Source organism: Psittacula echo, assembly GCF_963264785.1.
Source record: "Psittacula echo genome assembly, chromosome: 3".
NCBI classification, from domain to species: domain Eukaryota; kingdom Metazoa; phylum Chordata; class Aves; order Psittaciformes; family Psittacidae; genus Psittacula; species Psittacula echo.
Genome location: NC_137736.1, coordinates 49,877,929 through 49,904,143, shown reverse-complemented (window position 1 = coordinate 49,904,143; position 26,215 = coordinate 49,877,929). Strand labels below are relative to the sequence as shown.

Below are 26,215 nucleotides of genomic sequence, written 5' to 3'. Positions count from 1 at the left end.
CTTTCAAGCCCAAGTTTTCCTGCAGTGGAAGTGAAGGTGTATATAGGGATGGGGATGTATATGTATATGTATATGTGTATATGTATATGGGGATGGGGAGCAGTTGGGATCCTGCCAGGGTGTGTGATCAAGTTGGAGCCCTGAAGCATTGTAGGGTCCCTCAGTTTATGCAGACCCCGGACTGTGAAGTTTCCTGGGTTCTCCTGAGTTGCCTTGAACACCTGGCCCACGCTGGCCTGCATACTGCCACAACCATACTGTCAGTAGTGCCTGAGTCTGTAAGGTGACATCCCACTCAGCTCTGCCATCCTGGGTGTTGCTGCACATGGGCTATGTATCTGTCCTGGTCTTCTGGCAAATACATTTTGTCTTATGCTTTGGAAACAATGTTTATCTCTTCAAAGATTATGATGCACATGCGGTCTCTCCTTTTCTTTAATATTGCCTCCTCCGTTTTTCCTGTTACTATTTTGCCAGTAAAACTGGGAAGATGAAGTAGAAACCAGACAATGGAAAAGTAAGAGCTTTTAAACAGAATGAACTTCTTCCCCATTCTTGGCAGAAATACATCTTTACTAATATTTCATTGATCCCATTTCTTGATGGTGAACCTTTTTCGTTCTGTCGTTGCATGAAAAGTATCTGCCAAGAAGGATTACAGGAATGTTGTTTCTTAATTGTTTTTATTTGGGCTGTTTAGAGTGTGCTTTGTTTTCAAGCTTTCAAGTAACCATGCTTTATGAGTGCAGGTGAATGTAGGCATAATCGAAATTTATAGTACTCTGTAGTTCACTTAGTACTACTTGAAAGCTTTGTGGATCAGTTTTGCTTAAGTGCATTCAGTTTTGTTAAATGCTTAAACTCATTAAAATTTAATTTTACTTAGGACCAAACCAAAGCATTAGGCTAATTTTTTCTTTCTATCAATCTACAAATCTCTGCTAGGTTCATATCACCACTGCTCATAAGGAGGTCACTGAACAGCTAGAGTAGTTCAAGCAGTTCAGAGTTTTGATTTCTGAAAATAGAGCATTTGATTATCATTTCTGATTATTTTGTTCTGTAAATGGACTATTATTCTGATTATTACCTTACTAAGTTTTAAGCATTACTCAAATCAAATAACTTGCTTGGTTTTATATCTGTTCAGATTTTATGTGTAGAGATCATTTGATAGATTGCTTTCACAATTAATCTATTAAACTCCTTGGATGTAGTCCAGACCCAACTAAGATCTATGTCAATTTAGCTGTGCATAAGTTCTGCAATGGAAAAAGGATAAGATCTTTTTCTGTTTTGAAAGAGATGCTTCTTGTTATAACAGTTACATGTCTGAGACAAAATGTTTGCAGAGAAACTACAATAAATAACACTTATTTATGGATTGTAATGATTGTGGCAACATGGAGAGTCTCACAGTATTTTTCATGCTGCTTTGCCTTCTGGAGTCGAGTAATAGCAGCAACTACCATATCTAGACTTGTGGCTGTAAAGGATATAAAAAAGAAAGAGGGCTGTCACAAAGACTTCAAAATCTAAAGTGAAAAAGATTACCAATATGTAGTTTAAGAAATCATTTGGAAGTCAGACATGAGCATTTTGAATCAGATTATTTTTGATTGCTTGAAGATCTGAAGTTTGTGTAGAAATTACAGCTTTTTTCTTTGAACAGGTATATTTTTTACAGTCATCCTGAGGACCCTTTCCACTGTGTAACTTCCACCTCAGCTTTTTGGCATGGGCAGTTCTATACGTATCTTTAATCCTACACAGGATATGATCACGGTGTGATTAATGGCAAACTTGCCATCACTGAACTGCCTCCTGAAAGTGCTGGCTTGTCCATGGCCACTATTCAACACATCTTTGCTGTTTGAAGCAGATTGTTCTCATGTCAGACCTGTGCTGTGCATCCTTTCTTCTTCAATTTGTGTGTGGTGCAAATCCCAGTGAGCGCTGCTCCTCCTGAGCTTTCTTCCTGGAGGCCTAAGAGGGCTGCATGCATTTTTGGCCAGAAAGACTGTGAGAAAATTCAGCGTGAACTTCCATGTTAATTGTTTCAGTAAAGTGGAAAAGAGCCCCTCTGCCCTTCACCCTGTCCACCATTTTCTCCTTGTAGTTCTCCCTTTCCTCCCCTCCTCTTCAGGGGCCATTAGGTCTCTTTTCCTTCATTAGTCCTTTATCCCTTCTCAGGTACATTATCATTCATACAGTACTTCATGGTACTACTAGCCTGGGTTTGTATGGTGTGAAGATTCCCAAAGGTCCTCATCCTTGCAGAGCTGTAGGGCTAGAAGTAGCATGGCATGTCTGATCTCTTGTACTTTTCTTCACTTGATTATGAGCAGTAACCTCTGTATGAGAGGTAATCATGAATGTAAAGGAGTAATCCGTGAATGCAAAGGCCTGAACTTTGGAGAAGCAGAATCCCAAAAGGCTAGTGGAGGGGGTTTTATGGAGCACCTCCATGTTTAATAAACAGAGAAGATAGCCCAGGCCCGTCTAGTCACAAGATGAGTTGAAATGGCTGCGTGTTCCATGGTGTCTGAAGCTGACCTGTGGTTTCACTTACGGTTTTGAGACAATCACAGTAAACCAGGCTGTCACTGACTACAGTTGAAATGGATTGGATTTTCTCAGTGCCTACATTAAAGTAAGGTTTTGCTGTTCCCCATCTTACAGGTACATGCTATGCACATATGTAACCAACCATCAGACTGTGGTAACCATCTAAAAATAGTAAAATATAAATAATGTAAATAGTAAAATATAATTGTCTATGATATGTCATCAACTTTTAAGACAGAACTCAAATCTGACCGCTATTTCAGCGATGAAATTTGTGCCAAGAATTGAACAAAGAAATACTCCTGATGATGACCTGTCAGTGCCCTATGGTTATTATAAGTTACTGCACAGTAAAACTTCTCCATATTATTTCTTCTGTGACCCTACTTGCCCTTCTACAATGCTCTTGTGAGCCAGTGTAGTTGTTTCAGCCTCTCTCACACCTATGAATGGCAGTATTTAGTTTGCCTTTGGCATTATGTACTGTTACACTTAATAAATTTAATTCTTCCTCTGATTCATATTTTATTTGCTGCTAAATTTTGTCTCATGTAATTGCCTTCAGGGATGGACCAAAAAGTGAACACATTTTTGCATTCATGCAATTTTTGCCCTTATTTCCTAACGTAATATTTCATATTAAACTGATGGCTGATTTTAAGTAGCAGCTTAAAATTTATTGCATATGTACAATCTGTAACTGTTTAAAACTGTGGCATATCTGTCTGATTTTTACACTTGTTGTCACAAAGTAGGTTTTCTTTTCACCTTATGATTGTGCCACACTGCTGTCTTGTTTAACTTCTTTATAGTAGCTCAGTACTACACTAATGCTCTTCTAAATGCTGAATCCTTCTTTTTCTTGAGCGTGAGTAAAGGTTTTGTTGTTGCAGCACCTCTGCCCGCAAGAGCACTCAAAGGGGCTTTTACCCTTTTCTGTCAAAATGTAGGATATTGTTTCTAAGATCTATCAAAAAACGACCTGCTGTAATGATGCTGACAAAAGTGGGATCTAATTTTGGAAAGTCCAGAAAATAAGAAAAATACAGCATTTCTCATGTTTTGACCCTGCTGATGGGATGCCCATTGATTGCAGTCCCTAGTAAGTAGGGTTCAAAGGACAGTCTCAGTCTTCACTATCATCTCCTCCAAGCAAATATCTATGCAATACTTCATTTCTCCTGATAGCAGTTTCTCCAAGTAATGCTGAAATTATCAAATGAATTTTTACTGGATTCTTTGTAAACAAGTACATATTAGTTAAGAACCTGAGAAATTTCAACTTTTAACAGGAAACAGTGCTTAGGTCACGCAGTGTGAAGTTTGTGGTTTTTTGAAATAATTCTACTCCTTTTTAAAATGTGTCCCCTCATTTTGCAACAGTCACTCTAACTAAGCTGTTTTTATCTGTGACAAAGCAAATACTTTACTTGCAGTGAAAAATGTTCTACATCAGTGTAAACACCTCCTGCTTAAGGTCATTAACTGAGGCTTCCATTTGGCTAAAAGAGTACCAGAAACAAATGAATCTGGCACTCTGAGGATTGTTAATTGCTAGCATTTTTCACCTACAAACCTGAAGACATTAAAATAGAATAGAGCAGCATATCATCTTGCTGATGCTTTGTTAGAAAAGCAAGTTTAAACATTCAAACCCAACTGTTTTTCCTAGGTATTTTCCACACTCTTTTGGAACATTTCCCTTCTTAATGACAAAACGTCAAGTGCCAAGTTGATGAAGAAGTAGGAGCAATGATACGGTGCAGTTAAATGCAAAAGCTGTGCCACTACTCAAACATTTAACCAGTAGAGAATGTTCCCCCAAATACCTGGCACAGCTGTTCTAGTTTTATTTACACCCCTACTTCATAGTTTGAAGCTTTTTAGAATGCAGTCTGCTTCCAGGCTCATCCAGGGTCAGAGTTCTAACCACATTCCCACAGCAGACATGGGAAGGGAGGGAAGCCCCATGTTTTATGGCAGATCGTGGTGTGCTTCCTTGGCTATGCAATATGTACATTAAACCCCGTGTCCCAGTGGGATTCTTGGGAACTCATGTATATTCAAATCATTCAGTTGTGTTGGGCTCTGCTATCACATTTTTGCAATAACATAAGTGTTTATGCCCGCTGCAGGTGACTTTTGAGGCATCGAAAGGAAAAGAAAGAGTTATAGAGAGGTTTTAGAGCACAACAGAGCCATGCAGCAGTTTGCCAGATTTGCTGTATGGGGAGAACCTTGTCAGAATCTGGAAAAAAATTGGCAATCTGCTTGTAAACAGGGGCCAGACTGGTGACTCACTGGCAATCATGGAATAGGAGCAAACTGTAAAAAGCCTCTTCCAGCAAGAAGAGTAAGTGAAAGCCACCCTTTTCCCCTTTCTCCTTGCAAGGGAGAAGCAGTAGCCTACTGCTATAGCAGTGCTGCCCTGTGGCAGTGGAAATCAGCAAGTTGCAAGATTTATTTGCATGCCATATAGATTATCCGCCTTACACACAGCAAAAAGGGACTATGTAGAGGAAGGATATTAGAAAAGGCATTTGTAGAATTGTCATATTAATTGTACTAGTATGGTATACTGTGCCTTTCTAGGCATTCATCGTTAGAGTACAATATGTAAGCATGCTTCTTCAGTGTTTCCATGTTGCCCCTTCTTGCTGAAGAAGCATTTTGGGTCCCCCATCCTGAGACATCAACTTTTTTTTTTTTTTTTAACATTTTTTTTTTCTTTTCGGTGGTTCTTTCAAATCTGCTTTTTTCAGCACTGGCTTTGGAAGCTGAGCTTGGTTTGATCATGGTATTGAATTTTCTGTCATTTACTGTTACTGATTAAAAAGATGTATGGTCATAGCTGAAAGAATGAACTGTAAAAGTGAAGAAGCATCTATTTTTATTTCTTGGTTCTATTTTGTGCTCCAGGAGTTATCGGATGGCTCTGATATTTCCTGGGAGAATGTGGCATCTTTCATTCCCTGTTCACTGGTTGATACTGAGCCTATGGTAACAGTTACCATGTTTTCAAAGTGATAATAAATCAGTGGCATACAGAAATAAGCTAGAGACTTCTTCCTGCTAGTTACTAGAAAAAAGCTTCTTCATCACAAAAAAAAAAAAAAAAAAAGATAACCTTTAAGGCAGTTTCAGAAATGACAAGAGCATGTGGCTTTGGACTACTCCATCACTCCTGCAGATTGTTAGTTGAGTCAAAAATTGAGTGATGGTGACAAGAGTTTCTGTGTTTACAAGCTGTCATGCCGCATCGCTAATAGGAATTTTTTCCTGGATCATCATAACTGATGTCTGCACTTATTTCTCAGTGGCAAACCAACATGCCTTAGTCTTTTCAGTATCCAAAACTGGTAAAGCCACTTCTCGGGAGTTAGAATATGATTCTGAAGATCTTAAGTCACATTATACCAAAACAATGGACCAAAAGCTGACCCAAAGAAGCCCACTGATTTTCAGCCACAGCCAGAATTTCTTCCATTGTCCATTATCCCGGTTATGGAGTTAGGCAATGCCAGAAGCATTGTGTTTGTAACTGACTTGAAAATAAAACTGCTTTGCTTCTGCTGCTGAAAATGGAAATCCCACTGATGGTGAATATTGAATTTGTTACTAAAAAAAGGTTGTTAGTCAAACTCTTCAAATGGGGAGAGAAATTTATTTCCAAGGGCTGAACACTTGATCACAGGTGAGTCCATTGAATAATGTAATAGGCAAAAGTCAACTGGGTCCCAGAAGAAAACTAGGAACATTTATAGCCTTCTAATTCATGAAGTCCCACAGTGTCTAATCTATTGAAGGCAAGCCTTGCAGAGGGTGTATGAAGGGGGTATGTTCAGCGGAAACTTGCTGGCATGGTGCACATGCCTTTTGGTGCTTCTAACCTGTGGTTTGAAGTGAGTTAAAATAGTGAAAATGCCACTTCACTTGGAGAACTCTGACAATTCTTTGGCAAAAGCTGTGTGTGTGTCTATATCTAGTGGACCATGGATTATGCAAAAAATTATCCGTTCAGTATTTGAAGGGTCACTGGCTGGTCACTGGTTGTTGTCTGTTCATGCAAACAGTTTGGTTGACAGCAGTCATTGGGGAAGCACTGCAAGGACTTCATATGTACACTGAGAGCCCTTCTCATCACTCCAGTCTGACAGTGGGGTAGCTTTAAGTATGTGCAGTATGCGTCAGTGATTCCTTTTATATATATACATATGTATTGTCTCGGGAAGCATTATGGTTTGACTGTATCTCCATTCTTCAGTATGCAGTGCTGCTGTGTACATGGAGCTGCCAGCGTGTGAAAAACAGGGGAATAACTGAAAAAAGAAAGAAAAGTTTGAACTTGAAAGTATGTGATATGTTTTGTCATCATTTTTCCTTCCAGTCTCCTAAATCAGCTTTTATTAGTGCTGCAAAAAAGGCAAGATTGAAGTCCAATCCTGTCAAAGTGCGCTTCTCAGAAGAAGTAATTATCAATGGCCAGGTGTCGGTGAGTATTCCACTATTTAAACTGAGGAAGGACTGAGCATTTCATCCAAAGGTACACCTCAAGACTGTAAAGCAAGGGAATTATATGGTAGGACCAGTGGCTGTAGGCTTGCAAAGGGAAGGAGTTTTCTGTTTCAGAAGTTTCCATAAGATATGTTTTTAAAGTCCACTGAGCCCATAATATTGGGAAAAAAAATTGTCCCTTCTTAAAATAAAATTAAAATGCTAGCAAATGAATTTTGTGGTGATAGCACATGTATGTCTGTCTTTATAGTCTTGATAATGCTTGCGTGGTTTTTTTTTTTTTGAGAGTAATTTTGTAGTGGGAAAACCCATAAACTCAAAAGAAGTAGCATGTCAGGAAAACAGAACTAACATTACCTTACAGACCTATTTAAAATTTGTTTTTATCTATTTGAACTTGTTGTTTCCAGCCCTCAGGCAAACTCAGCCTTCCTCTGAGAGGCACTGAACTCCTGGCTCATTTTCATAATTTGCCAGAATACTGTTCCACACCAATGTCTTTATCCAGCTCTCTTCAAAACATAAATTGATATTGCATTTTGTTAAAAGCAATAAAGCAATTTCTGCTTTAAAAACAAAACAAAACAAACCCAAAAAAACCCAACAAAGAAAACAAGCAAGAAAGCTTTATTTTCCTACCTTTTACTGATTTATTTTACTATCCTTGTTATGAATTGTCACAATTAAGTACAATGTTATATATTACTCTTCTTAAATGATGACAGATATTAGCATTTAATATCCAGCTGTAAAGAGAATGTAAAATATCTTGATTGTAATTCTTAATAATGGATCTGCAGTTCCTGTTTTGTAGACTGATGACACTAAATTGCTCACAATATTCAGAGAAGCAGTAATCTGTTTTTCTGTTTTATTTTAAATGCTTTAGAGGTAGCATTTATTGCCAATGAGCTAGAACTTAGGGAAAGAAAATAATCCAAGCCAGACATAAAATGCATGTGAATAGCTATATTTTTTCCGGGAAAGAGACCTATAGAGTATAGCTGTAATTAGCATGGGTAGACACTTGGAGAGCAGTGCTAACTCTGCTTTCCATTTGAGCCAACAAACACCTTTTCAGTTGTTACCTATCCATCTGAATTATGTCATTTTTTATAGAACAACATTTAGATTTCCCTTGTTACGTGTTGTAATCTGATTCACTGATTTGTTTGGCAGGAAACAGTTAAGGACAATTCACTTCTTTTCATGCCAAATGTTCTGAAGGTGTACCTTGAAAATGGACAAACCAAATCTTTCCGTTTTGACTGCAGCACTTCCATAAAGGTAGGCAGATATACCTTGGTGTGCAATGCTAAGAATACCAGTTAACTCTTCTCAAGATCTTCAGTAATTATAATTTACTTGGAATGCTTTAAGAACAACATTAGTGGTGTCTTCATGGAGCTGGACTCATAGTTCAGAAATAATGAGGGTTTGGTCCATTTCTCTGCTCCTAAAAACGTATTGTCAATGAAGAAGTAGAAATGATCATTTTAATGTGCCTGGAATGCAATTAAAATTGTGTGGTTCTATCATTTTGATATGCTGCCAAGTACTAGCATGATTTGTCAGCAAAAGTCAGGAACTAAGAAGATTAAGATGTTGGTTGCTAATTGAATATCATCTGGCTTGTCATCCAGTGAACTCGGGATGTGATATTACAGGGTTATGCTGGTGATAAATTGCTAGTCTCAGTGTAATGCCCTCTGTGCTTTCCATAGCACATTTCACATACAGAAATAAAGAGGCTAAGGCCTGGAACACAACTGAGACTGCTAGGAATTGTCTCCGGTGCTATTCCTTGTAGGTTCCTAAACTAGAGACTTTACTGGTGTCTGTATGTGCCTTGGAGCCTTAACCAGCACAAGTAGTGCTGTTGGGCATGCTGTTAGTCTCTCTTTTGTTTGGGTGAGCTATTTTTAACAAAAATTGGTTATCAAATCTAGTTCGCTGCCCAGTAGCATGCATGCTTGGGACACTGGGACGAGAGAGGTGCACGGGTGGGAATGATCAGTGAAGGCTAAGGATGCAATTTCTTGCTGGACTGCCAGCTTTTGCTCTTTTTAGGGGATTGTAAAGCTATAAATATTTGAAGAAAGGCTGATTTTGTGCTCACTGTGGTTCAGCAGTATGCTCAATTGGTTAGAATAGCAAGGACAGTGATTTAGTACGTTAAACAAGAGGAAATTTATTTCAGTCTCAAGGCAAAACAGGTATTGAAATTACATTTAAAAATGGGCTGCAATATCCGTTTATAATTCATATATATGGCTTAGGCATAAGTAGAGTGCAGGTAACAGATACAGGCTTCCATTCTACAGCCAGGGGATACTAAATTCCTGGAGTCCACATGATTTGGTTGGGTGAAGAAGCAGGAGACGTTATTCACGTGGATAGTGAGGTCTCCACACCCTTCTGAGGCCAATAAGCTCACTTTCCACTGTTTTCTTTAATGAGCATAAAAACAACCAACCTGTTCCAGGACACTTTGCCTCCAAAGGGCAGTCATTGGCCATTACATTACTATAGTTTTCAGTAGTTCTGTCATGGGTGTGTTAGGTACTGTAAGACCATATATCTTTGAAGTCATTTGTACAGATGCCCATGTGGGCTCAGCAACCTAGCTGTATTAATGTTGTAAGCCTGCTTTGAACTTAGTCACTCTCACTATTTGTAGGATTAATTTCTTTTGCATCTAATTCAGGCAGTTATATATCCTGTAGCCTGCACAGCTGTATATTCTTGCATGTCTGTGTGAGTATATTCCTCCTTGGTAGGGAGGGATATGTAGATGGGCAGGTGTGGGAAGGTGTGCTTTTCTTAAACTGAGGTGAAGAAGATGTGCCGCAGTTGAGTCAAGGCAAATGCAGATTTTTTTCCACCCCTAGCAGTCCTGTAACTCACCACTTAACAACAAGGGTGCAACCAGTGCCTTATCTACAGTCCTTGCTTTCCTTATTCCTGGGAGGTAGCACCAGGGCTGAGTTATTGAGCTAGCATAGTATAGGCTAGCAAAAAACATGGCAGCTAACCAAAAACGGTGCCATCATTGGCCCCTCTTAAAAACTTACATGTAATATTATGCCTCTTCATGTTACTGTTATGCCTTTTGTCTTTGAGCATAGAGCATAAATGAAAGTAGATTTAATGCGTAAACAATATATTCACCATTAGTCAGAATACTGTAATATTAACCTCTGTTATGCAGAGTGGTTTCTTGCAATACATTAGTCTTAAATTCTTTATGTTGCACAGAGTTGTTTCCATCCTCCTCCATATATTTTTCATCATTCCACCAATTTGGTATTGATTTTCCATAAACAAACTGTAATTGATCAATCAATCTTCCTAAATTATGTTAAAACACTTGGATTACTATTCATTATGATCTCTTAGTAAGCCCTATCCATCTGGATACTTATGTATACCTAGAAATCTTTTGGATGGGTAGAAATGCTTCAATCTTTTCACCAGCATAATGTGAAACTGTTTTTAAATGATGGGTTATTATATATTTCATTTTCCTGCTACATTCACTGAACCAAAAGATACTTTGCCAGACTATATTGTCTCTGCATATATTTAATTTACAAAACTTTATATGAAAGTAGCATGGGGAGTGGTTGGGTGGTTTTGTGAGACAGTTTGTTTAGCTGTTATTTTAGACACAATTGTTCTTAAGTTATCAGCTATAATTAAACATAATCTAATGTGAAAAAAAAAGTAATTAAGTCTCTGAAAGTGGGGTTTATACTATAAATTAACACGGTCCCTGAATTTAGAGCTTTTGTTCTGCACAATCACCATCATCATTGACTTTTCTGTCAACATTTAAAATGGAAGAAATGGACTCCAAGAAAAACCCTTGCGAGAGAACAAATAAAGGACATTCTGGGTTGTTGTTTTTTTATTTTTTTTATTTTTTTTTGGGGGGGGCGTTGTGGGGTTTTTGTGGGTTTTTGGGGGGGGTTGTTTTTTTTTTGTTGTTGTTGTTGTTTTTTGGTCTTTTGTTGGACATACACATTTTGTTTGTACTGCTTGGTAGCCCTGCTCCAACTGAAGGTGAAGAGATTAGCAGCAAGACTGTCTCTCCTTTGCTGATGGAAAGGTTTTATTGCCAAAGAGACAGAGAGATATGATTTAAGGCTACACAAGCATAATTTGCATGTTAAACTGCACAGGAAGTTGTCCATACACAGCAACTCCGTGTATATACTTCTCATGTGCATATCTTACACCATCTCAGGGGTGTTCAAATATAAAGGCACTGATTTTTCACTGGGTGAATGTGTGTGATGTCCTGTGTACTTGTGCAGAGCATACAGAATGCGACCATCTTCCCCTTTAACATCTGGGATTCCACCCTGTGCTGGGTACATGCAGGGTGCATGGCAGTAAAGAACTGGGTCCCAAGCACTTCATGAATTTAAGCACATTTATAAATCCTTTGTTAATCAGGATGTCATCTTAACACTCCAAGAAAAGCTTTCCATCAAATGTATTGAACATTTTTCCCTGATGCTGGAGCAGAGGATTGAAGGATCTGGGACGAAACTCCTTTTGCTACATGAACAGGAGACTCTAACTCAGGTTTGTGTAATGACATGTGAAAGCAGATATTAACGAAATGTGTTGATCAGTATATTATCCATCTTTTTCATTACTCAAGTTAACTGGAAGATTTATAGTTTGATGCAGTCTACCAAATAAGAATGGTATTCAGATGTAGTTGTAAGAATCAGGTTCTCACAGAAAACAATTATTTTTCTATTATATAGGCATCATATTTCATTGTTTCATTTGGCCATTAAAAAGTTTATCAAAGATCAGAGTGAAAGCTAAAAAAGAGTTATCAAGCCTTTTTCATATTGTATGTGGCCCAGCTAGTAAACATTCTCAACAGCTAGAAAACCCATCATAACAACTCTGAGAACCACAGTCTGCCCAAATTCCTTTAAAAAACTTATTTTGATCTTTGCTTCCTATCTGATTATGTAGATGTATATCTGGGTGATAATACTTCTGTGTATCAGGAGTGTATCCTGATGTGTATCGGGGTGTAATACTCCTGATTAAGCCAAGTTTGGCTTGTTTATACAGTGATACAATATGTCACTTCAGTGATGATGAATTGTGAATCACAAAATGCTGGTGTGACTTTCTTCCTTCTTCCTTAGATCAGGGAGGCATGACTAGAGGTAAGGTTGCTTCAAGGTTCCCAGCAGGGGACCCTGATTTTAGTTGCACTGCATTTTGCCAAACTGTTTAGCCTAAATTTTTCCATGATATTTCTATGTTTCAGTAGAACATTAGTATTTTTTAAAATTTCACCTAAATTTGAAAAAAAAAACCCAAAAAAAAAAAAAGAGAGAAATGGATTTTTAGATGGGGAAAAAAATGTAATATAAATAACAGGATTCCCTTGATCATATAATAAGTCTGTGTAATAGTATGAAGGAGCTTAGTTTACCAGCTATCAGTCTTTCTAGCATTTTCTAACCTTTAAGCACTTGACTTTGCCATATTAACAAACATTCTTTTCTTGTGGATATACCTAGTGATAATATCCAGAGTATTCAATACTAGCTGTCCTGGCCCAGCTGTCTCTCTTTGAAGTAATTGGTAAAATTCTCATTGAGATCAGAAGGATCAGAATAAATCAACAGAGTGAGCTTTTCGAAATCCCATCTGGAGCTTTTGTTTATACATACAGAGTATGCCTAGATACTTAGAAATAAGGTCAGAGACAATGTGAGATAAATGTACTTTTAAAAATTGTTGAGGTAAGACAGAGACTTCATTGGAGATTTTTAAAAGTAAAATTTTATCAATTAAATATGTTGATTGTAAAGTATGCTAACTCTCAAATTGTATTAGCCTCATTAAATATACTACATTAATTCTGAGGGTGTCTTCTTCAAAGTTCCTCTAAAATCAGCGGTACTTTAATTTTCCATTATAATATTGCTGCTGACCATGACTTACAATGGTGCTATTGGATTGTTACCCTTTCATCCAATTATTCATTAGCTGTGTAGCAGTCCCCTGTTAACATACACAGATTACCGTTTTAAATACTTAACAAAGTTTTGCTGACCAACAGGCAAAGCAGTCTTTTTAAACTTTTAATGTATTGGGAGAGATTTGTCTTGGTCAGAAGTCATGGGGTAGATCTCTTAATCCAGAAAAACCCAGGAAAAAGACCTGATTTCTCTCAAATTCCCTGGTGGATTAAAACAAGAGAGAGAAAGTGAGAATAATAACTGCCAAGCTGTGCTTCACCTGTATTATCAGTCAGTCTGAAAAGTAAAATGTGACCTCTCCCTAAAAACTTTCTAGCCCTTCTTATTTATGGGTATTTTGGTCCTGCTGAAGCACAACTCAGTTTGTGTTTCACTTGGTTGATTTTCATTAAGGTCTGTTTTCTCTGTCCTTTCACTCTGGTTTTGAATGAGTGAATTGTGTTGCTTTGAGAATGAGTTGTATTGGGAAGTCATGCCCATGTGACTCTAAAAGTTTTTCCATAAGATTATCTATATGATGTTCTTATGTAAAGAACTTAATAAGGAGCCTGTGGCAAAGCTCTTTTTTGGGCAGAATTATTTTTCTTGCTACTTCATAGCTCTGGAGCAGGGTCACATTACCTGAGACTACCGACTGTGTTGCTCAACCAGGGTTGCCAAGCTCTAATGATTATTGCACTGTCCTAGGTGACCCAGAGGCCAAGCTCGCATAAGATGAGATGTCTTTTCAGGATTAGTTTTGTCCCAAAGGACCCCATTGATCTTTTAAGAAGAGATCCAGTTGCTTTTGAATATCTCTATGTACAGGTAAGTGAAAGCATGGCCATTGTTAGTACAAAGGAGAATAAAAAGATAGTTACAATCAGTGTATATATAGATTTATATCTTCACATAGAAAAGTGTGGCTGGAGTAAATCCTGGGTTTTATTTCCGCTGCATAAAGCCAATGAATGCAGTTGGGGAATGTGCAAATCTTTATCATCTGCAAAGTCTCTTTTCTTCATAAGTCTTTCCAAATAGTAATGCTTTGATATCTTTCCAAAATATATTTGGCTTTAGAAAAGAGTGAGGCTGAACTAATTGCTAATACATATTTCTGGTACTGTAATATCAGACAGAAATGATGTCTGAAAAGGAACTTCCAGTAAAAGGGATGAGAAAACTGATGTACAAGCAATGTCATTCTCCTGGGTATCTCACCAGGTAGAATCCTGAGTTCAGACACACTGATACCCTCCCAGCCCTCTTTCTGAAAGAGGATTACTGTTCTCCCCAGGAAGGATGAAGAAAGCTTAAATCGAAATGCTCATGACTTCTGCTCCTTAGCAGGAGTATCTGTTCTTCAGAAGTGCCCATATCCTGGTGAGAATCTGACACCTCTGACAGCAACAGTCTTACATTCAGGATGGTTCTGCTTCTGAGTTTGGGGCTACTCTCTATGCAATGTTAACGAAAAGATTTTTTAAGTTGATGCTCCCTCTACTGGTTCTTTGGCAGAGCTGTAACGACGTGGTTCAGGAAAGATTTGGACCAGAACTGAAATATGACATTGCCCTGCGGCTGGCTGCATTACAAATGTATATTGCAACTGTGACCACCAAGCAAACTCAGAAAATCTCTCTCAAATATATAGAGTAAGTTGAGAATGCAGTGTGTTCTTTGACAGTGAAATATTAGGAGTAGCTCATATCCTTTAAGGTTGTTTCTTTAATAAATCTATATGCATTCACCAATTTTAGGTTTAATCTTAATTGCTGGAATTGATTCAGGTGTGTTAAGAGATGTGTGGATCTTTTGGTCCATCTACCTTTTGGTCATTTGTTTAGGCACATGAAATAGCCTGTAAATGTAAATAAGATTAGCTCATTTGCTTTCAATGATTTAATGATCAAATCTAAGTTTATGTGGTCTGAATCCATTTTATAGTAAGATTTCTTGGTTCAGATGACTGTAGGGTCTTAGATTCCATTTGTAAGGTTTCTTAAATATGGAAGTATATAGAAGGTAGGCACCTGTTTCATGTTAGACAAAATAAAATTAAATCTGACATTATGTTGTTAAATCTTCTGTGATTCTATTTCAATGATGGTACTTGCCTGTGTAATTAAGTGGTGTTTAAAACACAGCATAGACTTTAAACATAAAAATTTAAAGCTTCTTCTCTGAGTGGCACAAGGGAAGAAATGGAATGGACAGAAGAGATTATACATAATTTTTAAACATTTTTCATCAGTAATACACAGTTTGAATATAGAAAATAATGTGTTCTTACTAAACTGGACTTGGTTAACTCTACTTCTGTTTTCAGGTGTGTTCATTCACTTGGCATCATAGTCACCAGTCTTTAGACAAATAATCATCACAGGAATGTGAAATTAAATATATGCCTTTTATTGCAGAAAAGAATGGGGATTAGAGACTTTTCTTCCATCTGCTGTGCTGCAAAGCATGAAAGAAAAGAACATAAAGAAAGCACTTTCACACCTTGTCAAAGCAAATCAAAACCTAGTTCCTCCGGGTAAAAAGGTATTAAATTTGCATCTTAATGGAAAATATGTTTTAAAGAAAAGAAAGGGTGGCGTGTATGGGAAACATTTAAAATGAATCCTTCGAAGGAACACCTAGCCATTATATTTTCAGAGATTTAACTTTTGTGCTCAGTACAACATGTCCAAGAACAATTAAAAATAATTAATTATACCCTAACTAAACTATCTTCTTATCTTGAGAATGCCAGAAAACTGGTTATTAATACTTCATGTATGCAAAGGATACATATTCTTTAATTTATTTAGTGCTTCCTATTAATGGCAGACTTGTTAGGAAAGTTATTTTTCTCTCTCTGATGCTCTCATGTGAACCACACAACAAAAATGCTGGTTTTCAGGGTTGTTTTCCATAATGCTGACTTTTCAGATGCAGACTTTTCACTGGCCAAGATCTGACTGGATAGATGATGGTCCTTACAATAACTGACCCTCCTTGCTGTTGTAAAATGCTTTTCTTAGCATTAAGCTTTCACTTCAGCTGGAAAAAACGTGGAGAAGACAATGTCTCTGAGAAATGCTTTTGTCACCTGCATACAGCTGAGGCTGGTTTTAGACACCATAATGAGATTTCTTTATTCAAGTCATTTAGTCTCTATGTAGTCAATTGAGAGAAACAGGCACTTCTAGGGAGCAATTCATCCCATCCCACAGGAGGAACCAAAAATAGGTCAAATGGCTTGTGTCCTAGAAGTGCTGATTTCTCTCCATGGACTACAAAAAGAACCTGAGAATGACTAGTTGAGACATAAAATGCTTCATGACACTTTGTTTCTGAACAGAAAAACCCCAAAAAACCTAGTGGCTGAGCTAAGGTTCACTGTGATCAGCAGAAATCCTGCTTGGAGGTTTCAGATCACATCATGACTGTTAACGTAATTTTATGTGTTTGACTTCCTTGACCAAGTCAAGAAGAAAGGCCACCTTTTTGACTGAAGCGCTGCATGTCTTCTGTACTGCTGAAGCTAAAGCTGCATATGGCCAATTGCTTATTGCTTATTTTGGTAGTGTAAATTTGGGGTTATTTTTGAAGCCATCACTGCTGCAGGCCTTGCAGGTGTTGACAGTGGCACACAGTATCAGTTCTTGGTTAGAAAAGAGGTTGGAACAGTCCCTTCCTACAGCAAGCAGACTTTGTTGGTATTGCTTCATTCCTTTTGATTTGAGCCCTGGAAACATGTTGTGCACCCACCTGCTATTTTAGCAAGTAGGTCTCAGAAACAAAGCTTCTCAGCTCACCATCATCTTCTGTCTCACTTGGAGGTACTAATGCAGGAACTGATTTCTTTCTGGGGTCTTCTCTTCCTCCACGTGAAGGGATTCTCCCTTTTTTCACAACCCCTGTGTATTTCTCCACCAACTCAACACCTGGTGAAAGGAAAAGGAAAGCATTACCACTAGTTGCTCTGCTTTGGATTCATTTCCTCCTTGGCACCTAGAAAAACTTTAGGATAGAGGCTCTTAAAATGCTGTTCAAGATCAAAAAAGATTTTGAATTTGAAAAGTAGTGGCTGAAATGAGAATAGCAAATAAGATGAGCTTGTCTTATCTTTTTAAAGTCTCAACACAAGGATTTACACAGGGAGGTAAAATGTTTGAGTCTGGACTATTTGGGTGAACTGTTTCTTTTTCCCATTGTCTCATGAAATATTTCCAAGTTGTTTCTTTTTAGGTAGGTAGTTTAAGCTCAGAGGAGAAAAAAAGATAAATTCTGACATGTATTGCATGATATGATTGTATGTATTGATGTACTGTATTTAGCTTTCAGATTTATTCCCTACTAAATACAGTGAAAGGTGTTTATTTTAAAAAATAAGGAATGTAGTAATGAGGTGGAATAATATGCCATATGCCACAAGTGCCTAGCAAAATGTAATACACATAGATGACAAAAGCAAATTAGCAAATTCTTTGTTCTCTTTCTCTGTATAGGTACATAAATGTTTGAGAACTAATGGTGATTATGAATGGAAAACTGCTGTCTAGCCTTGAAATGCCTGAATAAACAGATGTTTAATCTGAGTAGTTTAACATTTTCCCTTGGTTGGAGCAGTTACAATGCTTTTGCAGTGCTCTGATCCACCCATACCCGAGTCCTCAGTGCATTTTAACTAAACAAGAAAGATCTTTATTTTAAGAATGAAACTGTCTCTCCTCATTTGAAACTCAAGCATCTAATGATTAAGTTTCAGGCTCTGAAGAGCTGTTACTGAAGTCCAATCTGCTTAGACTACACAAATAACATTTTTGTCTCTGGATTTGGTAATGTGTTGATTTCTGCCACTACCTCTTACCCTTGTTTCTCCTTCCTCAGCTATCTGCTCTGCAAGCCAAGGTGCATTATCTAAAGTTCCTCAGTGATCTACGGTTATATGGAGGCCGTGTTTTCAAGGCAACATTAGTGGTAATCTCTGTCTTGAAATAGCCTCTCTCTTCTCTTGGGTTTTGTGTTGGGCTTTTTTTAATCGAAATGCCTTTTTGCAGAAGCTGGAATATATCAGTTTCTTTCGAAGTTTGGGCTGTATTAATACACTTAAAAAAACATTGTTAATTGAGCCAAATCACTTTTTTTTTTTTTGTTTTCATCTTGAAAATAACATTCATGTTATAATTTCAATTTTACTGGGGATTTAGAGGTAGGTAGCACATTTTTGGCCAACAGCACCATCCAGTTAACTATAGAATACTAAAAGTATTAGTCTGGAAAATCTTAATGACAAAGATTTTCTTTTACAAGAAGCAAGGTCCATCCATCCATCTGTTTGTCCATCCAACTATCCATCTAAAAATTAGAGTGTAGTCAATATCCAGCAGCAGATTCCTTTACTTTTTGTTTCTAATTATGAATTAAGCATGTTCTTGTGTATTATATCTTCTTAAAAAAACTCAATAATCTTTAACGTAGAAATGCATGCAAATGTAGCTCCATGAAAATGAAAGAATGTGATGGCAATTTCTGCCACTGTGCTGTACCTATCATGTTTTTTACTTTTATTTTTCTTCTTTTTTTGCTAAAGCAGGGAGAAAAGCGTTCAGAAGTGACTCTGTTAGTAGGGCCACGGTATGGAATCAGTCATGTGATAAACACCAAAACAAACCTGGTGGCTCTCCTGGCAGACTTCAGCCATGTGAACAGGATTGAGATGTTTACGGAAGATGAAAGCAATGTTAGAGTTGAGCTGCATGTCTTAGATGTAAAAGTAAGTTTGTGGTTGATTTTTATTGGCATAACATCTTTAAATAATGTTTTTGCCTTTGCGTATTTGATCAAGCTATACTGCTCTGAACATTTTCATGCCAATAATATTCAGAGGATGTTTTTTTACTTCTTTTTTGTTCAGAGTGCACGTATAGTAGGACTTGGGAATTTGAGAGGCCTATGGTGTACCAGACTGGTGCTTTGCAGCACTCATATTGTGTTCTGATTTTTCTCTTGGCTGACCCCAGGCAACTCACTTTGTTGTTGTCTTCCTTGATTTCCTTGGTGAGAAGAGGTTATGATGAAATTGACCTTCTTTTGAAGCTCATTGAGCCCCTAGAAGCTCCTTCTAGAATAACAGACTATATTATTACCATTAGAGAATCACCAGCTTCATAAGATCAGTGTCTCCTGTAATTCAGTGTTTCATCTGCAAAGTTCACTGCAAGTAACCACACAGCAGTTACCAATGAAATAAGCTGTAAAAAGGCAATTTTTTTTTCTTAGCCCATATAATTCCAGTTCAGTGCTTTGCCCTACATCATATATTCACAGATGCTCTTCACCTACCTATAGTAATCTAATTTTTCTTAAATCCCACTTAACACTTTGCATCTGTGTCATCTAGTGGCATAATGAGTGGAGTTTTGTATGTGCTATTTTCCTGGTTCCTCTTGATGTGGTTTCTATTTGGTTTTGAAGTAAAGGGCTTCATAGATTTTCTAGAGAATTAATCAGGATAATCAGAGATTGAAAGGAGAGTCTTCATTATACTCAATACTTAAGTATTCTATTTAAATGAATAGAACCTAACAGTTCTTTTTGTTTGCCCAGCTATACACAAAACACATGAGGAATATTTTACTAAGCTTTTGCTTTGAATGCTTTAGGTTTATTGACCTGGAAGAATTTTCCTGTATTAATGAAAAAAATTGTTGTAAATTAATCTAGATGCTCTTTGACAGTAACTTAAGAGAAATGTAGAGGTTGGTGAACACAGCATCTCTTTCACCTTACTTAGCAGTGAGAATATCTGTGGATCTCAGGCTACTTTACCTGCGTTACTGTGCTAAACTCATAGCCCTCATCAGAAAGCTGTTATCACCTTTTTACGTATGGAGAAGGTAGTACAGAAACTAAATCCTTCCCATCTGCTTGTATGTAAAATGCAGCACTGTATGCCATAGCATTACATGTTACCATGGTATTATGTAATTTTATAATACCATTACTGCCTTATTACAAACCACGTATATCCCGTTTCCTTGCATTTCAACACGTCATCTTAAACCCAGGGAGACTGGCTTTTCAGTTACAAAATTTAGGAGGCTCTGGATGGAATTTAACAAAAATTTGCCTCTCTGTGGGGCACAAGTAAGAGTTGTTACTGTGTCCTGTGGCGGAGATGCAAACACATACAGGTAGGTGTTCTCAGCTGATGCTTTCATCTCTTCGCTTACCCTAAGGAAGCAGGTTGATATATGCAGATTCTGGATATGCCAATATTTTCATAATGAATAAATGAATAAACAGTTTGAATTTTTATTTTATTTTTGGTTCTTTTTAATGTATTCTCAAGCATCTATCACTTGGCAGAAGCAGGCAGTAATAGTTTAGCTGTCAGATGACTGTTTAAGAGATTAACAATAGTTCACAGCACTGTTTTCAGCAATCTGAGATTTCTATGAAGATCATCCATTTCTGGCCATCACTGCAGAAAATTTGAGATTAGCATTTAAAGTGTTATTTTTTAGTAGTCACTTGGAAGAACAGAGGTTAGTAAGTCCATTTCAGGTTTAATAATTTATAGTTAACTTTCACAGCTATGACTGAGGGCTTTAAAAGAAGCATGTATTGAAAGAAGCTCAAACTGTAGCACAAAAAAACTTCAAAGAGATAAAAAAAAAGCATCATTTTTACCCTGATGCTGAAAACTGTTCATACAATATTGAGGGCACCTAGGGCATTTTGGCCTAAGATACTGTAGCACAGGCATTTTAAAAAATTGTCAGACCTATCATGGGTTTGGTAGTAAGCTATGATTGTCAGCTACGTTTTGGCCGTAGCCTCCATCAGAATCAGTTGTCTTTTAACTAGTAAGGGGTTGATTAAGTTGGATAGCCATCCTTGTTGCATGTAACATTCCTGCCATGACAAATTATGCAGGTCCCTGCATTTGTCTTGTGACAGGGCTTTGCATGCTAAATTGTTATAAATAGTCACAGATATCCACACAGCTATGAGTGACTATAAACTGTGACTGGTAAGACGGGTTGTCTACACTGTAATTTTTGTCCATATATCTTGGTATGGGGTTCATTTTTATTCCCTCTCCAGGACCTGTAGAGGCTAGCCACCTTCAAATAAAATTGAGAGGAGCAGCTTTTGGTGTTAAAAGCTACGAAGACATGCACAAAAGCTTTAGGCAAATAAATTTATATATTGTGGCAGAACAAAAGGGAATTAAAGGAAATATGTTTCATATGGATGTTTCAGGTTTGATGTTTGCTAGCGTGGCACCCATAGTTTTTCAAAGCTCCGAGGTCTCTCATTTTTGTTAGGTCTGACTTTTTTTCTTGAATGCTTTGAGTTTGTTTTCTTTGCTCATCTCCCTTCTGGGGATCTTTCTCCATTCTTTTTGTCTCTGTTTATCTGCATATTTTTTCATCACATCTTTTCAGTAATGCCAGGCCACAAACAAATCTTTTAAGCTGTCATTGCAATATTCACTGTCACTGCTATGTAATAATAGCTTTATCTAATTATTTAGATACAAATTTAGTTATTATCTAAATAATTAGATTTTTGCTTACACGTACTAAGGACACCTCATCTCATTTTCTGGGAGGCTGCAGATTCCCATACTACTGCAAGACTCCAGTGCTTAATGAACCAGGTTCTTAGCCCTTGGCAGTTTCAGAGTAACAGTAAACTGTGCTTTGGTGAGAATGTATCTATGCAAGAAGAAGATGGAGCAAGAATCTTAAAATGGTTAGCTTCATTCAGAAAGAGAGCAAAATCAGCTGTTAGGACATCCAGTTGGACTTCTATCTTACTGCAGTTCCAGTCTTTTCTAAATGTTTCATGCTGTTTGATATTGGTAGTGAGGAAAATAAGTTCTCATGTGTGTTTTTCCATGTGGTGTTTGTGCTGTAATTCATTTTGCTTCCATGTAGTAGTATTGTCAGCAGATAAACAGATTGAGGAGGAACAGCCTTAACCAAGACTTGGTTGCATTCTTCTTAGCCTATTACTCTACTGATGGAGTCATCAGATGCAATGAATCTTGCTTGCCTAACAGCTGGATACTACAGACTGCTGGTTGACTCTAGACGCTCAATATTCAACATGGCCAACAAGAAGAACACAGGGAGCCGAGAAACAGGTATTCATTGTACAGTATGTTAATGATGATCCAATGTATAAACCTGAAGCCAGCTTAAGTCAGTGCACCTCCAGACAAATACAAGTCTATGCCAAATGAGATCTGATTGCTGGCTCAGATCTAGCACCACAGTATGTAATTTCAGCTTTATAATGTTCTAATATTCAGCCTATTATAGCACATTAATGGTAAAATAAATCAGGTGATGAATTTCTTCCATACGGTGGTGAAACAGATGCATGCTCCCTGTGAATGTTATTATTTCATATGCATATATCTTTTGTAACAATACCTATGATGTTGGAGAAACCAGAATTTGATTGATTTGGATTTGTGTTACTCTTTCCGGAATGGCATTTGTTCCTAGCTGAGGTTTAGTTCTGTGCTAAAGTTCAAGTGTGCCAGTTAAACTTTAGGTCATTAAATCAACAAGGATTTAACTTAGAACTTAGAAGTGAGTTTGAAAGTGCTTTTGAAGTGTTTGATGGCTCAACTGTCCTATTCATAATATTTATTGCTCAGCATTAACAAGTTGTTTAAAAATAATGTGACTTTGCTCTTCAATTTCATAATGTTGATTTTATTTCACCGTGCTACAGGAAATGAAAATAGAGGGAAGCATAATCTCCTTGCTTCTGAGTGGAACTGTATACCAAAAACTACCACTTTCCTGGCTGAAGGAGATCAGGAGACTCAAATGTCCTTTGCTGATCCAAAACAGAAGACTGTAGATGTTTCTGAAAGTCTATTATGTCAAAAAGAACACAGACATCTGTACATAGAAAATACATATAATTCAGGTGGATTTGATCAGCATCTGGCCAAGCAAAGTGACCCCACTGAAGCAGAAGAAAGCAGAAATTTTAATCAGCCTTCACTGCTGTCACTCTCAGGTCTGGAATCAAGCAAGAAAGCACAGGATTCCCCCAGGGGAGCAAAAGTTTCCTTTATATTTGGAGATCACAACTTGGATGGTATCAGTCCCCAGACTCTCGGCTATGAAAGGCTTTTGGATGAAAGTCCAGAAGTCTTAGAAAAACAAAGAGCCATTTATATTAGTAATGCCAATGACATTAAAGGTCTGGAGCTGTCACCAGATGCTGAAAGCATTCAGTTTGCTACAAATGCTGTTTACGCAACTATAAATGATGGTAAAATATTTGGAGCTGCGGAGGGGATAGAAGAGCCTTTGCTGCATGATATTTGTTATGCAGAAAACACAGATGATGCTGAAGATGAAGATGAAGTAAGCTGTGAAGAAGACATTATGGTAGGAGAAATCAATAGGCCTGCTCTTCTCAGCCTTTCTGGTTCTAGTGATGACATTATTGATTTGACTTCACTTCCACCTCCAGAAGGTGATGATAATGAAGACGATTTCCTATTGCATACCTTAAACATGGCCATTGCTGCTCCTCCACCTGGCTTCAGGGACAGTTCAGATGAGGAAGACTCTCAGAATCAAGCAACACAGCCTAGAGACAACAAAGAACAAGCCAATAATCTAGGCAGTGATGACATTCCAGTGTCGCTTATCGATGCTGTCCCTACTAATACAGAGGGGAAGTGTGAGAAGGGGCTAGATGATGCTGTAGTCTCTACACTTCAAGCACTAGAAGCTTTGGCTGCTTCAGAGGAACAGCAGACGAATGACAATTCAGGTTCTTTCACCATAGTTACGTTTATTCACTGAAAATCATTCCATCTCATCCATTTAGCTTTGGAAACACTTCATTTCATGAGGGTTGGTTGGTTTTTTTCTTTAGTTTTCCTTTATTTTTTTTTCCATCATTTTCCATACATCATATTCCATAATATTTAATGGAACTACCATTACATTATTAAACTACCTGTCTCGGGAACTGTGCAATAAAGTCAGAGTATTCTTACAAAACATATTTTTGTCTGTAACACACCCCCTTTGCTTGTCACTTATCCAGGTGCTTCAGCTGCTGTCATTTAATTGACTCTTTATTTTTTGTGGCTTGCAGGTGTAGCTATCCTGCGAGCATATAGTCCTGAGTCATCTTCTGATTCTGGCAACGAAACAAATTCCTCTGAAATGACTGAAAGCTCTGAACTAGCCGCGGCACAGAAACAGTCAGAAAACACTGCACGTATGTTTTTGACCACAAGTGAAGGCTACCAACCCCTTGTGGAAGAGCAGACTGAATTTACCATCTCTAAAAATCAGGCTGGAGGGCCAGGCATGAAGCCCTCACAGCCTTTGGCTGGTCGTCAGGCTGCAGAGCTACAGTCAAAAGTTGTGCCTTCAAAGCAGATTCTTCATTCAGATAACATGGAAATGGAGCCAGAGACCATGGAAACAAAATCTGTCACTGATTACTTTAGCAAATTGCACATGGGATCCTTGGTATATTCTTGCACTAGTAAAAGGAAAAATAAGATGACAGACAGCGAAGTAAAAGCATCCTCTGATGGCAATGCTACTGTGAAAAAGCCACAAGGAACTAAAAAAGCAGAGACTGATGAAGATCTAAAAGCTAAATTTGGAACTCTTTCAGCAAGAGACAGTCAACGCCTAAGCACTTTTAATGTGGAAAGAACTGCCTTTCGCCAAAGATGGTACGCTGATGATGATGGGGCAGCAGATAAGCCAAGCCCAGAAACAGTGAACGGGAAGACATTTCCAAGAGTTCCTGTCCTTGGTAAAACAGAAACTGACTGCAAGGATGAAGTGGATCCTGATGTGGATCAGGATGATACCTCTGGGCTTAGCCAAGGTGAAAACTTTCTGTCAGATATAACTCCTGTGTCTTCAGCCAAAGACCTAAACGACGCAGAAGATACAGATTTATCTGCAGACGACCATCCTTCAAAGCTTCCAGAAGCTGAGCAGAGCGTGGCTAGACTTTGCGAATATCACTTGGCTAAGCGCATGTCATCTCTGCAAAGTGAAGGCCATTTCTCACTGCAAAGCTCTCAGTGCTCTTCAGTGGATGCAGGATGCAGCACAGGCAGTAGCACGTGTGCTACCCCTGTTGAATCTCCTCTTTGTACTTCTGATGTTAAGCACATTATCTCTGACCCATCAATGAAGGGCATTGCCTATATTCCAGCAGATGAAAGAGCTGCCATTCTTCCAAAACATGGAACGACATACAAGGACCTGCACCAGCAGCCCGAAGCTGTGTGTCACAGAATGACGGTGCCTGTTGTGCATTCAGCAATAAATGCTGAACCACTGTTTGGCACTTTGAGAGAAGGATGTCATCGGATCCCCAAGATAAAAGAAACCACAGGTACAGCAGTAATAAAGTGTTTCTTACATTTGTTTTTAAAGCCACATGTTAATGTTGAGGACTAGGACATTTGTATTATCTTTACCTGAAACTACGTCATCAAGCTGTAGCAGGCAGTGGGATTAGACCTTCAGTGTATCTATTCATTTTACTTGTACACGTTGATATATTCTTATGAGCTGCTTACAAAGATCAATTTTTTAAAAAACCTTTCATTACAGTTAAAACTTTCAGAGGGGATGCTCTCTTCCACTCTTTGGAAGCCTCTTCAAAATCCATTGTCACTTGAGTTCCAGGATACTTTTTAGATTACAAAATCACTTCGCAACATATATTAATGTAGGAGAGAAAAACCTGTGATTCATTTATTATATCTTAGATGCCTTTTTAGCAGATTGTCAAAAACATGCCAGTATGAATAAAAAAGCTGTAAATGTAAGGATGAGAAAATGTCACTACCTTATTAAGCATGTATTTGCTTCACCATCTGACAGTAGGTGTTTCCTTAAAGAATAATTTACATATAGAACCATTACTGTATTTTTAAGTTCCAATTTCAAAACATTTTATGAAGTTACCAAAAAAAAAAAAAAACACCCAAAAAAAAACCCCACAAAGTTTTTTTCAGAGATAGCATTGGAAATTCTTTCAATTGGGTTTTAAATATTTCTCTCTTCCTGGGCTGCAACCTACATGTAGCAGTAATGTGTGAA

At 37.8% G+C, this 26,215-nt stretch overlaps 1 protein-coding gene across 2 annotated transcripts in view; it reads left to right on the top strand.

Moving 5' to 3' along the window:
- The window catches only part of FRMPD4 (FERM and PDZ domain containing 4), a gene marked incomplete at both ends in the record, with an annotated part of 301,819 nt that overhangs the window by 273,744 nt on the left and 1,860 nt on the right, over positions 1-26,215 (top strand). For both annotated transcript variants that reach the window (XM_080612877.1, XM_080612876.1), the window contains 11 exons: positions 6,956-7,060; positions 8,263-8,370; positions 11,545-11,676; positions 13,797-13,916; positions 14,607-14,743; positions 15,509-15,635; positions 17,970-18,059; positions 18,673-18,855; positions 22,101-22,239; positions 22,839-23,900; positions 24,231-25,502. In XM_080612877.1, the coding sequence (XP_080469003.1) occupies positions 6,956-7,060; positions 8,263-8,370; positions 11,545-11,676; positions 13,797-13,916; positions 14,607-14,743; positions 15,509-15,635; positions 17,970-18,059; positions 18,673-18,855; positions 22,101-22,239; positions 22,839-23,900; positions 24,231-25,502 (3,475 nt within the window). The remainder of the gene's footprint in view (positions 1-6,955; positions 7,061-8,262; positions 8,371-11,544; positions 11,677-13,796; positions 13,917-14,606; positions 14,744-15,508; positions 15,636-17,969; positions 18,060-18,672; positions 18,856-22,100; positions 22,240-22,838; positions 23,901-24,230; positions 25,503-26,215) is intronic.